The sequence below is a fragment of the Carassius carassius genome, chromosome 12, assembly GCF_963082965.1.
Source record: "Carassius carassius chromosome 12, fCarCar2.1, whole genome shotgun sequence".
NCBI classification, from domain to species: Eukaryota; Metazoa; Chordata; class Actinopteri; order Cypriniformes; family Cyprinidae; genus Carassius; species Carassius carassius.
Window position 1 is genome coordinate 9,661,625 of NC_081766.1, and position 15,909 is coordinate 9,677,533.

At 37.0% G+C, this 15,909-nt stretch overlaps 1 protein-coding gene across 1 annotated transcript in view; it reads right to left on the reverse strand.

The window, feature by feature from the left end:
* Positions 1-8,783: 8,783 nt before the first annotated feature.
* The window catches only part of LOC132154706 (matrix metalloproteinase-14-like), a 10,941-nt gene continuing 3,815 nt past the window's right edge, over positions 8,784-15,909 (reverse strand). The window contains exons 2-10 of the mRNA XM_059563359.1: positions 13,329-13,477; positions 12,803-12,925; positions 12,127-12,434; positions 11,502-11,663; positions 10,913-11,079; positions 10,684-10,822; positions 10,429-10,579; positions 10,231-10,346; positions 8,784-9,302 (exon numbers count right to left, since the gene is read on the reverse strand). Of these exons, the coding sequence (XP_059419342.1) occupies positions 8,842-9,302; positions 10,231-10,346; positions 10,429-10,579; positions 10,684-10,822; positions 10,913-11,079; positions 11,502-11,663; positions 12,127-12,434; positions 12,803-12,925; positions 13,329-13,477 (1,776 nt within the window). The 3' untranslated portion in view covers positions 8,784-8,841. The remainder of the gene's footprint in view (positions 9,303-10,230; positions 10,347-10,428; positions 10,580-10,683; positions 10,823-10,912; positions 11,080-11,501; positions 11,664-12,126; positions 12,435-12,802; positions 12,926-13,328; positions 13,478-15,909) is intronic.

Below are 15,909 nucleotides of genomic sequence, written 5' to 3' on the forward strand. Positions count from 1 at the left end.
AGTTAAAGGTTTACGTTGCGTCTGCATCGCACATGATGGAACCCAATGCACCGATTCATTTGACAGTCGCCCCACTTTTATTTTCAAGCTTATTCGGCCACTTTAATCTAAAATAACTTACAGATTTCATGAACAGATCTGAGTTTTATTTGCTAGGCTTGGTTACATCAGAGGAAGTTGGTGATGTTTCTAGTTTTTGGCCTGCTATTTTAAATCAATCCTAACTTTATACAGTTTTAACACTTATTTAGACATGTTAATAGTTATTTGTTATAACAATGTATTTTAGTCAAAACTGAATTGTGGAAACTCACCTTTGCGATTCGTTCACAGTTCAACCATATATCCAATTTAGTATTACAATTTGGTAACTTTTCACAATGTTGTTTAGCATTATTGCATTAGGTATAAACTTACAACTATTTTATACTTCTATGAATGTAGATTAATTTAAAAAGATGTTCGTCGCCATGTCAATACATTGTGTTAATTTAAACAAAAGTTGAGGTATTAGTATATTTAGAAATGAACATTAGCCTAGATTCATATTACAACCTATGTTTATTTATACTTTTTATAGTCTAGTTTGAGGCCAGTAATATTTTGTTTTTGAAAGAAGTCTCATACTCGCCAAGCATTTTATGTGGTCAAAAAATAAATAAAACCGTAATGTTGTTAAATATTACAATTTGTCAACTGACTTGATATATTTTAAAAATGTAATTTATTCCCATAATGGCAAAACTATATTTTCAATCACATAATCCTAGAGTCACTTTAATATGAAGATTTGCTGGTTAAGAAAGATTTATCATCAGTTCACAACATTTCTGCTGCTTAATATTTTTGTGGAATTTTTTTTTTAACTGGGATCCTTTAGTAGGAAATGTCTGAATAATAAATATAAATGTATTGTATGAAAAAAATGTAAGTTTTTGCAGTCACCTTTGATCAATTCAATGCATCCTTGCTGAATACTATTTTTTTTTTTTTTTTTTTCCAAAGAATGTATATTGACCCCCAAAACCTTTTTACTGTAGAGTAAATACCAATACAGTTAACAAAATTAATTTTATTGTAAAGATTTACCATTTGCATTTTTTTTTCCTACTGCCTGGCAGGAGTTTAGAAGCAGTATCATTGTTCACATGCCACAAGGAGGCATACTTTCCACAAATCTACAGTTCCATATCGCATGCTTCTGTCTCTCAGACTGCCCTTTTAGTTGGGATGAAAGTTTAAAAACCAGCTCCTTTATCTCATTCAATTTTACACAGAACCTTACTAACAGCTTTTCTGCAGATATGTTTAGGCAGAGTGTGTTCCATGTGCAGCTCATGATTGCTTGTGTGAACAGGGAGGTTATTTGTTACAGCTCCAGACTCATTATCTCTGAAACCTATTGTTGGCTGGTTACATATTGCACATAAGAAGGTAAATATAATGTTCACACCCTGTCTGCGTCTCAACTCCCACCCTTCTATTTTTACAGCATTGTTAGCCATTAAGGGCCCACTTCCTCACTCCACTGCTTTTTCTACCTTCCTTCTCCTTTTCTCTCTCTTGCCTTGTTCCCTCCATCCCCATGCTTGGTCATTGACGTCCTTCTTGTCGAGCTCAGCATAGGTTCTCTGTAATTACTGCCCTGGTGGCTAAGTGGAGCATTTTTCCAGCCTGATGCGACATGTTCTGCAAAGGGCAGCTGAACTGGGTCGACCCTCCCATGCCCACACACAGCCCAGCCCAGCACCACTTCTGTGACCCACAGTTCCTTCACAGAAGCTCGGGCACTAGATTCTATCAGAGAAATTACTCAAGTCTGTTGCAGTTCTTGATGAAAGGAGTTAATTTTTGCAGGGAGTTCACATGTTTATGTGTGTGTCAGACAGTTCGGAGACTGGGATTAGGCAGCACTTGTTGCATCATTCTTTTCAGAAGGGAGTCTGTGTTCATTTTTGTCCAAAATAAAAGTCCTCAGAAGCTGGTTTGTTTATTGCAGCTGATGTATGGTAATTCACAAACCACATATAAAGGGCACATGGGAACATATCTTAAAGGAATATTCCAGGTTCAGTACAAGCTGCCAACAGCATCTGTGGCATACTTTCAATTACCACAGAATTACTTTGGCTTGTCTCTCACTTCATAAAAACAAGCAAAAATTGTGTTTACAGTAATGTGTTTACAATGGAGGTCAGTGTAACTGGGAGAAATGCTACAGTGCTTTTTAGAGTATATCCTTTATAATGTGACTATAAGATAAAATCAATCAGTAACTTTTTAAATAAAAAATAAATACTCATTGCACCCTAGACATCCATAGAAAACACATTAATGTGAAATAATGCATTTAAAAAAAAACCCCGCACTTTCTCTCTCTTTTTTTTTTTTTTTTTTTAAGTTTGTCAACATTTCAAAACCCATCTTTCAAGCTCCAAGAATTATACTCACTAATAGTCTTCCCATCTGTTGACATTCACAAATCTCATAAGATTGTTTAATTTTCACACAAGGATTGTTCAGTATTGGTTCTTGTGTTTGTTGTAACTCAAGTCACTGTATGGACAAAAGGAGCAAGTACATTATACAAAATGTGTCATTTTTATTTAAAAAATAACAGCATATAGGTTTGGAATAACATGAGAGTGAACAAATTATGATAGAATTGTAATTTTTGGGTGAACTATCCCTTTAACTTCATATGAACCTTTAAGGGATAGCCTACAGGGAGAACTACAACTGTGTCTTTTATCTTAAATATCGTCTAGGACAGGTAATGTAAGGATAGCATACTCCCCCATTGCCCCAGCCCTCAGATCATGCTACACTACCACATCCTGTCATTTCTGTAATAACTGCTGATGAATGAGCAGTGTAAACAGATTTTTAGCAATCTTCAGCTGCTGCCCCTTCCCACCACACTGCCTTTTGTGTCCAGCAGTTGGAGAAACTAACCGCAAGGCTCCTTTTTCAAAGCCCCCCTCTGATGTGGCATCTCAGAACTCTTTCTATCCTCCTTTCTTTCTCTCGCTACCTCCGAAGCCGTTAGGTTCAAGCTGTTAAAACTTGAAATCTTCATGCAGAATTTCTGCTTATGGCACGAAATCTGGAAACCACTGCTTTTTAGACATTAAACGGACACATTCAAAAAGATGTAAACTTTTAGTGTATTTGTGCACCATTTCTCATCCGTTTCCTTGGCTTTGAGTTAGACTTTGATGACATGGATTTATATATGAGAACCATATGTGGTTTAGTGTTGGAGGAGGGGCGAAGGAATCTAACGCAACTCAACTTGAGAACTGAAGGAGTACTGATGAGAAAAAGGAAATATTAAAGACAGATAAGGAGGGGAACATATTCCTCATGCTTCTGATGTGGCAGACCAGTCATTAAAGTCATAAGGTGAAGAAAGAGTTCAGTTAACTGTTGCAGGCCTGAGCTGAAGCAGGGGGGTTTCCTGGAGGATGTGACTGGGTCAGGGTGAGGGTAGCTTGGTTTGGTTCAGTAGACAGGGGGAGGGTAAAAAGACTGATTCAGCAGCTCCTGGTGGGGAGTCTTTTCCTGCCCACTCTGGAAGTGTTTACCTTTTAAACAAAGAGGGAAAGAACCAATGCTATGAGTTTAGAGCATAGACTGTATAAAACATGCTAAGAGATGTTGATTGTTTTACTTCCTAAAACCTATTTCCCCCCCCACATTCTCTTTTTTTGGAACAACGGGGAAAAAAACCTGCTCCGCTCACACACACCCTAAGTGTAGACGCCATGTTTCCCACAGCCCAACACGTTAATGCAGGTGCCTCTTTTGTTTTATGTGCATTTCTAGCACACTCAGCATTACCCTGGGGCGTAGGCAACTTTCAGTTCCACGCGGACGGGTTCATTCTGTGAAGCCGGGAAACACTATCAGGCCAATTATGAATGTTTTGAGCTCAGTCAGCATTTTCATTCGGTGTTTAAAGTCGTTTGGGATGCAGTGTCTAAATAATTTAAGACCAGCTGTTGCCAGTCGTCCAAACAATGATTTTTTTCCCCTTCTTTTTATATATATATATATATATATATATATATATATATATATATATATATATATATATATATATATATATATATATATATATATATATATATATATATATATATATATATATATATATATATATATATATATATATATATATATATATACAGTACAGACCAAAAGTTTGGACACACCTTCTCATTCAAAGAGTTTTCTTTATTTTCATGACTATGAAAATTGTAGAGTCACACTGAAGGCATCAAGGGCTATTTGACCAAGAAGGAGAGTGATGGGGTGCTGCGCCAGATGACCAGGCCTCCACAGTCACCGGACCTGAACCCAATCGAGATGGTTTAGGGGTGAGCTGGACCGCAGACAGAAGGCAAAAGGGCCAACAAGTGCTAAGCATCTCTGATGCTTGCAATTTACTCTTTCCTGATTTGTAGGCCTATTCATTTAAATAAGTTAACAAATAAAAAAATAAAAAAATCACAAACATGACATTTAAGAATAAAATAATTTTATACACCTATACACTTTATACATCTAATTTGCCATTTTCAATTAATAAAGGCCCGTTACATTCTTCTACATCTCATTCTTTCGAGATATTCTTTTGTTCAGGGTTTGAACAGATAGCTGAGAAGAACACTTATTTTTTTATTTATATATTTTTATTTAATTCTATTTATAAATATTTTTCACTGTCACTTTTGATTAATTTAATTTGTCTTAGCCGAATAAAAGGATTGATTTTTTTCAAAATAAAAAATACAAATAAATCTTACTGCTCCCAAACTTTTAGTGCTTTACATATTGAAGTGTATTTATAGAGATGAGATTGCCAATTTCATTGTTGTTATTGTATGTAGGTGTAGAACAGAATACGACCTCTATTTCGCTGTTTTATGGCATAATGATATAAAAACCCATATGTATCCCAGATTAAGACATATTTTTGACTTTGCATTAATGATGTTAATTTCCATACCATACATGCTGTGGAAAGCATGTGTTCCCATTGAGGAGCATCATTTTCAAGTGCCTCATGTTCATTCAACACAATTCTATTTTTCTTTTCTTTACATTTCCCCATTAACAAATCCTTTAAAAATGAAAACATTCACAGGAGCCATCTACCTTATAAATACATGATGAGTCTTCACTAGCCGACTCCCCAAAACGGTTAGCAAAATGGCTAAAAATAAGCTAATCTCTGAAGCCATGGTCCAGGTTTGATTTTGTGCATTTTGTCTGTTTAACCTCTTTAATGAAAATAAAATCTCATCTTTTGCTATTGTATGAAAAAGTTTAGCTACGTATATGTAGCTTAGTAGTTAGCAAACAAACATTTTAAAGAAAAAATTTCCAGCATATTCTTCGATTATGTTTTACTTGATTTTGATGCTTCAAAGTCAGTTTTTTTCCCAATTAGGCTTGGAAAGATAGGAATTCTCTCTGTATGGAAAGAAGTGGATACAGCCTGTCAAGTAAAGGTGTGAAATAGCATGTGACTGACTTTACTTGAACAGATCAGAGCAGCATGAAAACATAAAATGGATCACAAAGAGCAGGGTAGTCTTTTCTTTGCCCAGGGACCTTCAAAAAAATAAAAATAAATAATGTGTTATAAGAGAGAGACTTGAAATGTTTGTGGTGCTGCTAATGTTTTCAGTTAAGCCTTGTTTAAGAAAAAAAGTGAGGCACTTAGCACAAACTGAGGAAACTCAACTCTACTTGCCTGGAGAAAAAGAGAGAGAGAGAAATGGAGGGAATTGTGGGCAGAGCAGAAAGTGCTGAGGTTGTTCTTCGTACTGCAGAATCAGCTGGGAAAAGACTGAACTTGCTTAAAACATGCACAGACAGAAAAAGATGGAGTACTTGTGTAGCGGGATACACTCTGACTGCAATACATACAAAACACAGTGCCTTCAGGAACAACAAAAGCACTACTATTTAAAAATTTTGGGGGTTGTACTCAACATTTATGATTAGACAGATGTCTGATCAAATGAAAGGTTGTATCATTTGTATTACATCAACAGTATGAGTACAGATAAGCTGTTTTTGTTCCCTCTCTCCCGTAGTGTGCTGGTATTGAGGCAGTTTGGGTTCCAGATGTTGTTGATGGAATTCTCCTTGATCGTTGGCCTCCGAATGTCCACCCCAACCTTGCTTCCCCAAAGCCTCGTGACTGGACCCAGAGTGCCAAAACATTATCCATCTCCAGACGCTTATTCCAAACAGCAAGTATTCAGCCGTCTTCATAAAAATGGATAAAAACACAATTAATGGAGTATCATCTCTCTCTGACACACGTTTGAGCCTCAATCAGTATCTGGAAGTTGAATTATTTTCAAAGATGCACACACTCACATTATAACAGATATGTTTCCTTGAAAAGAGTGCCAAAAGGGTTTGCAGAATTATAATCATTCCTGGTTTCACTTAATCCTTGGACCTAGCCTGCTTTTTCCGTCCCATTTATATGGCCAAGTGTTTCCGAGTGCCAGCAAAAGGAAGGAGAAAGTAGTATGGACAGAAATGACAAGGGAAAAAATGGCAATTCTATGCAAAATAAATAAGCTTAAGTTATGTATGGGCATCTAAATTTATGTGTGAAAGTGCAGGGTGTTTGTCTTATTGCGTGGTCATAAGTTGAGGAACAGAATAAGATGTGCTAATGTGAGATACGCTTCTTACAGGGGACTCTGGGAGGTAACAAGTGATTCAGAAAATGTGGCTGAAGAAGGCAAGAAGGCTTGGACTCGGATGCAGGTTAAGAGGAGCAGCTGGAGATTAGGACCGAGAACTGCTTTTCCTTTCACCTCTCTTCTGTGCAGGAGAGCGAGTGGGCTAAACAAATATGTTAAAGGGATAGTTCACCCAAAAATACAAATTCTGTCATCGTTTATGTTACCAAATGTGTAAAAACTTGAATTTAGCAATAACGCTAAAGTTGGTTTTGGTAATGTTGGTTTTAGTGCCTTTTGACTTCCATTAAGAAAAAAAAAAAAAAAGACATTTTTCCACAAAAGAAAGTATGTCATACAGGTTTGGAACGACACAAGGGTGGGTAAATAATGACAGAATTTTCATTTTTGGATGAACTTTACCTGGCAGTTTTATAATGTTCGTCAGACATCAAAAAAATAAACTGCAAAGAAAACTTACCAAATCTTTTATTTTTGACTTAAACATAAAAAAAGGTTTGAAACGAGCACAATTTATTTCTAGATAATGATCATCATCATTTAAATGTTATTATTATTGTTGTTGTTGTTTTTTTAATTCAAACTTTAGATTCCCATTTTTTTTAAGCACCACAAGTTTTCAATAATTTCAAACACAAGCAGTGAAAATATCATTTATATATTTAAAAAATTTATTTCAGTTCAAAAATACAAACCCTCCCATTCACTTTCCCCTAAATTAAGGCCACTTCATTAGACATACATTATTGCCTGTCCAGCAGGACATTTTTAATGACAGTTATTAAAATCAAAAAACACATTCTTGACATTGAGAACAATAACAATAGTAATAATCATGATGATAATGACATCATCATTATCAATAATAGTAATTATTTAAAATACAGTACAATATAAAGCCATACTACTGGAGGACACAGACAGACAGCACAGCTTTGCAGGCATTGTTAGTGGGATAAGTATCAATTATCTTTGGAATGGCACATGACTTTGGTTTCTTAACCTGAGTTGGGAGTTGCATGGGATGGGAGCAGAACCCTGTGCTGGTTAAGTGAAAAGAATTACCTTTCATGAGCCAATGCAAATAATCTTTCATGATATCTGGTAACTTTGTGCATATGGGAGCACTTCAGAAGTAGTGGTGGTCCCATGGTTCAGCAATGGTTATACCATGGTATGTAATGATTACTATATTCATGCACTTAGGTATTTATATAGTACTAGAGAGAATAGCACGGTACTATGGCACCTTCTTACCGACTTACCTAGTTCATGCATCCTTAAAGGATTTTTAAAAATAACAGAAATTACGCTCATAAAAAGCAATTCCTGACTGTTTTAAATTAAAGTATAGCTAGAAAAATGTAAATCTATTTTAATTTGTTTTTATTTTTTTCACAAAGGTTTAAGAATTTGAATTTTTTTTAGGTTTTTCATCAATGTGGACCCTGTAACATTCAATAACCATGGTAGTATGGTTTTGTTATTGAGGTTGCATGAAGCAGCTGGAAATGTGATGAGCATTGGCCGCAACCTGAGAGAAGTACAAAGTCTTCTGATTGAGACAAACGCTGTTTTCGACAGAGGGTTAGAATTCACATACAACAGCAATCACAACTTTAAAATGACATTTACAAAAGGCTAAACAAACAGCGATGAGCTGGCGTCATTGGCTACACCAGAAGGGAAAGAAGAGAAAGATATTGAGAGAAGAGGGGAGAGATGAAGTAAAAGTGACGGAAAAAACAAGTACCGTATGCCTTTGTAAAGCGTGCTGGAAGAGCTCGGCACTGGTGTGAAAGCAAAACGTTCAAAACCACTAATTACAAAACATAAAAATGCAGAGATTTGTCTGAGTGGCATCATTTCTAAAGTAAACAACAAAGGGTCCCTTTTTGACCAAAACCATTTTTTTTTAGACTTGTTTTTCTCATTTTGGTTTTGCTTTGCTAGTAAGTCCCCTTCTTGCATATTCTCCATTCTCTCCTCTCCTCTCCTCTCCTCTCCTCTCCTCTCCTCTCCTCTCCTCTCCTCTCCTCTCCTCTCCTCTCCTCTCCTCTCCTCTCCTCCCCTCCCCTTCCCTCCATTATCTCTTCTTAAACATTTAAACCTTGTCCAGTAGGGAGCGTTGGCAGTAGAGCAAACGTCTCGGTGTGCCGTATCTGCGGAAGAAGAGAAGTGCTCCGAGCGTAAGGATCACGCAGACCAGCAACATGAGTGGCACCACGACAGCAGCCGCTCCTCCCCCGCTGCTGGGTGCGTCTTCAACCTCGATTATGATCACCTCTGTCTCCTCCTTTTTGCCTTCTTCCTCAGTCTTGTCTTCCTCGCGTGTGCGGTCACGTTCACGCTCCCGTTCGCGCTCCCTTTCACGTTCTCTTTCACGTTCTCTTTCGCGCTCACGTTCACGATCACGGTCACTTCCTCCACCACCACCTGTATTGGAGTCCTCGTTAGGACAGCCCATCCAATCCTTAAGTGCAGACTTGGGGTATCCAGGTTCCACTCTTAATAACTGGTTGTTAAACTTCCAGTACTTATTGGCTTTGTAGAAGTAGGTATAACCTGTAAGATTTAAGAGAGAAAAGGTCAGGACTATACAAAGGTAGCAATCTTTGGCTCAAAGCCTACATCCTGACTGTTTAAAAAAAAATGAGAGTAAATCTTTTTTGCTTTAGTTTTTTTTGTTTAATGTATGTCTTGTATTAGAGGGAGGCAGGACATTATTGTGATAAGCGAGGGAATGGGGGTAAGGAAATGACACCGGCCAGACTTGTGTTCTAACCAACTATAACGTGACAAATGATAAATGCTCTATAAACAAAATAGACTCCCCATGTTAAAATGCCCAACTTTACAGCAGAAAAAAACATGTTTACAGCCTGGTGCAAAAAATGATTTTGGTCTATATAGCAAATGTTCCCCTTCATGACAACTGTGAGGGGGGTGAATTTTTTAACATCATCAAGGGGGGATTTATTTGATCAAAATAATAGTAAAAACAGTAATACTGTAAAATTAAATTAAAAATATTTTATTATATTTTAAAATGTTATTTATTCATCACAGGCAAAGCTGAATTTCACTAGACATTACTTAAATATGCTGATTTCGGTGCTCAACATTTCTTATTATTGAAAAAGTGAAAGTGATATTTTTCAGGATTATTTGATGAATAGATAGTTCAAAAGAACAGCTTTTTCTTGAAATTGTGAATTGATTTCTATTAGAACATTTGAGTGAACAGAACTGTAGACTCTTTCAGAATGAACAGACAAATGCATAGAATAACTGGAAAGTGTTGTCACATAGTAAGAGGTTGTGAATAGGTGTTTTCTTGTGTCAATGCATAATTCTTTGTGCATGTGTCACATGACTGACAGTATAATAAGATCTAAAATGGACAAAGAACAACTTTGTCAGAATAAAGAAGGCTTATTATTATGAAAGACTGGCGGTTGATTAAAAAAGCAAATGGAAGTGAAAGACTCACTTTGATCTCGACTCATGAATGCAGCCTTTATGTTGTCTGGAACGCCTTGCCATTTATTCATAGGTTTGGGGTAGTCTGGATCCACTGACTGCGTGTCTTCATTGTAACGATAATATCTGATTGAAGATAATAAATAGTTTCAGATCTAAGCTCTGTTTGTTCTCATGCCTTGTATTATGGAATATCAAAGCTACTGACTTGTTTCCTCTGAAATAGTAGGTGTAACCAGTAGGGGTGTACAGGAGGGCTGCATCTAGTTTGTCCTTTGGAAGACCACTGCCCATTTCTCTCAGAGTCTTGGGGTAACCTGACTCCAAGTTCGATTCAGTGAACACCCAATGCCTATCCCCTGCAGGAAAGAGATGAGAAATGCTATTACTTCTGGAGCAGTAAGCAGGCCCGTCAAACCCCTCTTTTTTCCATTGAAATCATGCGATAGAAAAGGACTAGTACCTTTAAAGAAGACAAATTTCCCATCTTCTCTTTCGTAGGCAGCATTCAGATTTGTAGGGAGACCTCTCCAGAAATGTCCAATTGGCATGGGGTAATTTTCCATAACCTGATTATTACGAACGCGCCAGAACCACTTATCCTAAAACACAGGGACAGGAACTGTGATGAACACACATACTGCATGATATCCAACTCCAACCTACTGCAGAAACGCATATTCCATCCATACCTTAAACACAAACATTTCTCCTCTGAAAATGCCGATGGTGTCAAAATGGCCTTCGCAGATGTCGGGACCAAAACTAGGTCCTCCGGGCCTGTATGGTGTGGGATATGGAGTGTGGTGGGGGGTCCGTGGGGTGACAGGTGGCCGCGGACGGCCTCCGGTATTTGGTCCTGAACAATTCATTTTTGTGAATTAGTTCATTCACATTGGTATATTCACTGATGAAATAAATGATTAGCTGATCAAACAAATAATCTAAATATCTAGTCAAATGCTGCTGTTCATCACTATATTTTGACTGTTAAATAGATTCTGGTTTCATTAGTCGTACTTAATGTTAATTTTAACTGTCAGTTAGCTTAATTAATCTAGAAGATACTTTTATCCAAATGAATAAGCATATGCTAATGCTAATTTAGTTTTTTTTTGTGCCAGATAAATGGTCTGATTACAAGATTAAATATTATAGTGAAAGTGATTTAATAAATATATTGTAAACATATAATTGTAGTCTTAGTTAATGATAACCCTGGCTTGAACAGAACTATGGCGTGGTTAGCAGTTCAAGTTGTGATGATGTTGATTGTTTTACCATAAAGCTGCTGAATGCCTCTACGGTCATCTTCAGGAAGCTCAAAGTTGTCAGTGTCCATCCACTGGTAGAAGGGAGCCATGATGGCCGAGGGGTCATTCGAATGTTCCATTCCCAGGGCGTGACCCAATTCATGCACAGCCACCAGGAACACATCATTACCTGAATGAAAGTACGAGATAACTGTGTCAGTACAGGTAAGATTTGGCTAAGTAGCATGCTGTATAATTCAATTGTGCAGTACACATTAAAAACAACTATTTTGAGACGCTAAGAATAGAGGGCACAGAATGACTGCTGAGAGCTATTATTCTGTTCTTTCAGAGCTAGTTTTTGGGCATTCAGTCCACAGCAGGGAAACGTCAAAGATAAGCTTCTTGGATAGAGATGTTCCAAACATTCTCATGGAAAGGCAAGTCTGATTCTACCCAATTCAATTAAAGTGTGCACAGACAACATTTGCCTGGACTTAAGTATTAATTCAAACCAAACAAGTTTGAGTTTATCTGAACTCACTTAAGTCATTTCTAAACAAGAACCGCCATCCATACTGAAAAAAAAAACAAGTGAGATCCTTGGGAGATCTAGAGTATTTCTGCTAACTTCTGGTGTTTGTACTCCTCACCCAAAAGGTCACGATTGCCGATGGTCCAAGGCTCTGCTGCATCGAAGTGTGTGTCTCCTCCTATGCCATTGCCTGGGAAGTAAGCATGAGCCAAAAAGCCTCCCTCGCCATCAAACGGACTGGGGTCGCCATGGAAACCATCAGCGAAGAAGAGCATGATGTCAGCAAAGTTTTCAACCTTATCTCTGATGTCGTTGTAAGGGATCTCTCGGAATCTCAAAGGAGTAATGCTTTCCCACACTTTAAAGGCTTTTCTGATCGCCTCAAACGTCTCGTATTCCCCAACTTTTGGTGTGTAGTTCTGTATGCTGAGAAGAGATAAGAAAGGGGGAATTGGAGAGGCAATCAGAGGAAAGTAGGACATAGGAAAAAAAAGAATATATGGAGGAAAGGGGGAGAGAAAGTGATTTACATTACAGAAAAGTCACACAGGAATTTTGGCCTTGGCTGCAGTGAAGCAGAATCGTATAGTCGGCCAAAGATGACTTTTCCATAAGTGTGGTGGGTATTTACTAAAGCAAAGCCACAGCCATATCTAAATGTTTATGACAGCAAACCTCAATTAATCGGTAATGGCCTGGATGGGAGTTTTGTGCCTAAAATGAGTTAATTACAGTTTAACATGCACTCCTCTTTTATTGATCTAGCAGAGGATGGAGTTAAGGCTGTCTCTTACCAGAATGTAATCTCATTTTTGTCCCATTTGAGTCCCTGGATTGCATAGCGTTTCTTTCTCAGGTTGCTTTTCAGTTCAGTTCCGAACTTGTCTGGGACGCCACAGCGGGGTTTCTTCATTGCCCTGGAAAGCACCGTCCAATACGTTAGATCATCCACCGCACAACAGATTTAATTTCAGTGATTTTGGACAGGACCGCCATTAATTTCTGTCCTCATATATTATTCATCTTCCGTGGCTCATTGAACACCAGTGGAGGATTGCTGACACAATGCTCTAGTTTTCCATTTTCTCCTTCCATGACTAACAACCATATAACTAATGGCCAAAAATAATTCCACAGAGATATCTATAAGCTCTTGAATCTCTTAAACTAGCCAAAGGTGTTCAAAAAATGCAAGGCTGATTCCATGGAGAGAAAATGGTATCATCTAGACCCAATTGTTGTTATTAACTGGACATGGAAACACTAATTACACTACACTGTAATCCTCTGCTGTTTCAATTATGTGGGCAGCTGACTTACTCTAGAGTACCAGGATCCAGGTTGCCGGTGACTTTCAGGCCGTAGAATCTCTGCATGGCAGCAATGGCAGAGGAGACGGAGTGAGGAGAGCGGGCCGTATGTGTGCGGAGATCACCAGGTGGCAAGTAACCGTATTGCTGCAGCCATGCCTAGAAAGCGAGAGAAAAAGAGTAAAGGCATTTATTATTGGAAAGATACCTTGTTTTGTTAATTTTTCTTTAGCTGTGATATTAAAATGTTGTTTTCTGTTTTTAAATTGAGGTGCATGAGGTCATATTGTCATGAAGATATTAGTCCTGTTCTCTGAATGCATCATTAAACTCAATAACAAACAATTCTCCTTTTATCAGATTTTTTTTTTAGGTATCTGCAAAAAAGAAAATAAAAGGAAAAATAATCCTTATTTTGTCTTTTTAAAAATGGTTATACTTGAGCAAAAAACAAACAAACTTGTTTTAAACTAATACATTTACATTTAAAATGACTATTTTTTTAAAGAAATAATTTTAACAGCGATTAATTTATCAAAAGTGACAGTAATTATTTTTAAATTTGCAACAACAAAAAATTAAAATAAGACAACCACAATATAAAGCAGCACACCTGTTTTCAACACTAAACATAAGAATTTTTTAATGAGCACCAAATCAGCATATTAGAATTATTTCTAAAAGAACATTGGCTGCTGAAAATTCAGTTTTACCAGCATAACATAAAAGAATAGAGCAAAAAAAAAAAAAAACTTAATTTGTAACAGTATTTCACAATATTATTGTTTTTACTATATTTTTTATCACATAAATTCAGCCTTGGTGAGCATAAGATACTCCTTTCAAAAACATAAAAAACATTACTGACCCCAAACTTTTGAATGGTTGTGTATATCTTGTTCTGTTTTTTTTTTTAACCCCATTGGAATTGTTTTACGCCCCACAAACTTTTGCTAGATTCATCATTGAAACGAAAAAAAGAAAAGAAAAAAAACTTTGCCAAAAGGTAAGAAAATATAAAGTAAATTGAAGATATATTTTAAATCTTGTTTTATGCAATTTTGCTTCTCAAGTATACTTTATCTTATTTTTTAAGTATGGTTATACAATAGATTTTACTGGAAAAGCAGGCAAAATACTGATTGAGAAAGTAATCGGCTGGAATACATTTGACAAAACAAGAACTTCATTTAATGTTAGTAGGAGTGTAACTCACAAACCCAGGGGATCAGGCAGGGTTGCTTTTCACAATTCATGTCACAAATCACTTATAAGCACTGTAATGGCACTTGAACTCAAAATGCACTTAAATAAATACTTCTAAACAAATGAATATATCAAGTGTGTGTCTAGATTGATTTATGGCCTTGCTTTCCTGAGACAAAAGAAAGAAACTGCATTATTTTTATCTTGAAACTGAGTCAGTGGTGACACAAATGCATTTTTGTTTGTAGCAATATAGGATGATAGATGAGATAATGAAAGGTGAAATGTTACCTGTCTGTGACTCCCTCAGGGAGACAAATGCTGTCTCCAGTTAAAATTAAACTTTCAGTCAGTAATTTAGTTTCCCGGTTTTCTGGTTAATACCATTGAAACCAAAGAAACAGAGCCTTTATCCTGTAATCCCTCTCTCTTCCTCCTCCACCACTCTCTCTCTCTCTCACTCTCTCTCTCTCTCTCTCTCTCTCACACACACACACACATGCTACTGCAGGAATGAAGGGCAACAATGTAGAAACACCCTGCGTCAGCACACCCTCATTCAGCTGTAGCTCATACAGAGAAAATGATTTGGCTGTTGTAGCTTGTGCGCTCTTTGTGAGTAAAAAGTCACCAGAAAGAAGTTTCTCAGCATGATCAGCATGTTTTATGTTTATAATGGTGCTCTCTGGCTGAATGTGTTTTTGATTGTGTGCTTTGGCAGCAGATGTGATTACGTCCACACGGTCAGATGCTTCAAAGCAATGTTTTCCAAGTTGATGTCATTTTTCAAGAACTTCCTGTTTTCTTGTACTTTTATTCTTCTATTTTACTATTTTTATTTCTCTGTTTTTCTTTTTGTTTGAGTGTCTTTTCTCATCTATGGTATTGTGAAATTTCTTAACTTCCACAAAGTTCCTTTCCATTCCTTTCTATCATCAGACATTGTGAGTCTGTGACTCAATCTCAGTCCTTCACAGCATAAACAAAGGTTCAGTGTGTAATATCCATATGAGGGAAAGAAGTGGCTGAGATTGTGATGAACGTGTCCCCTAAGCAGTCCAGCAACTGAAACCGGATAAAATTGAAATCACATTCTGGTAAGAGACACCATAACTCAATTCTGCAGGATTAATAACATGTAGTGAACTGAAAAAGGACAAGCATCATGAGTGATGTCTTTGCTGTTGTGCAACATTACTTGCATCTCTCAAAAACAACTTTAAAATTAAACTCAAACACCACCCCCGGCAGAGTCTACCTCTTTTTGCCAGTACTTTCTGTCTTCCTCATAGAGGAACTCTTCTCCACAAAAACAGATGTCCTTAAATTTTCACATAAAAGTTAACTCATTATTCCCCAAGGTTATAAATACAATTTGGTCACGT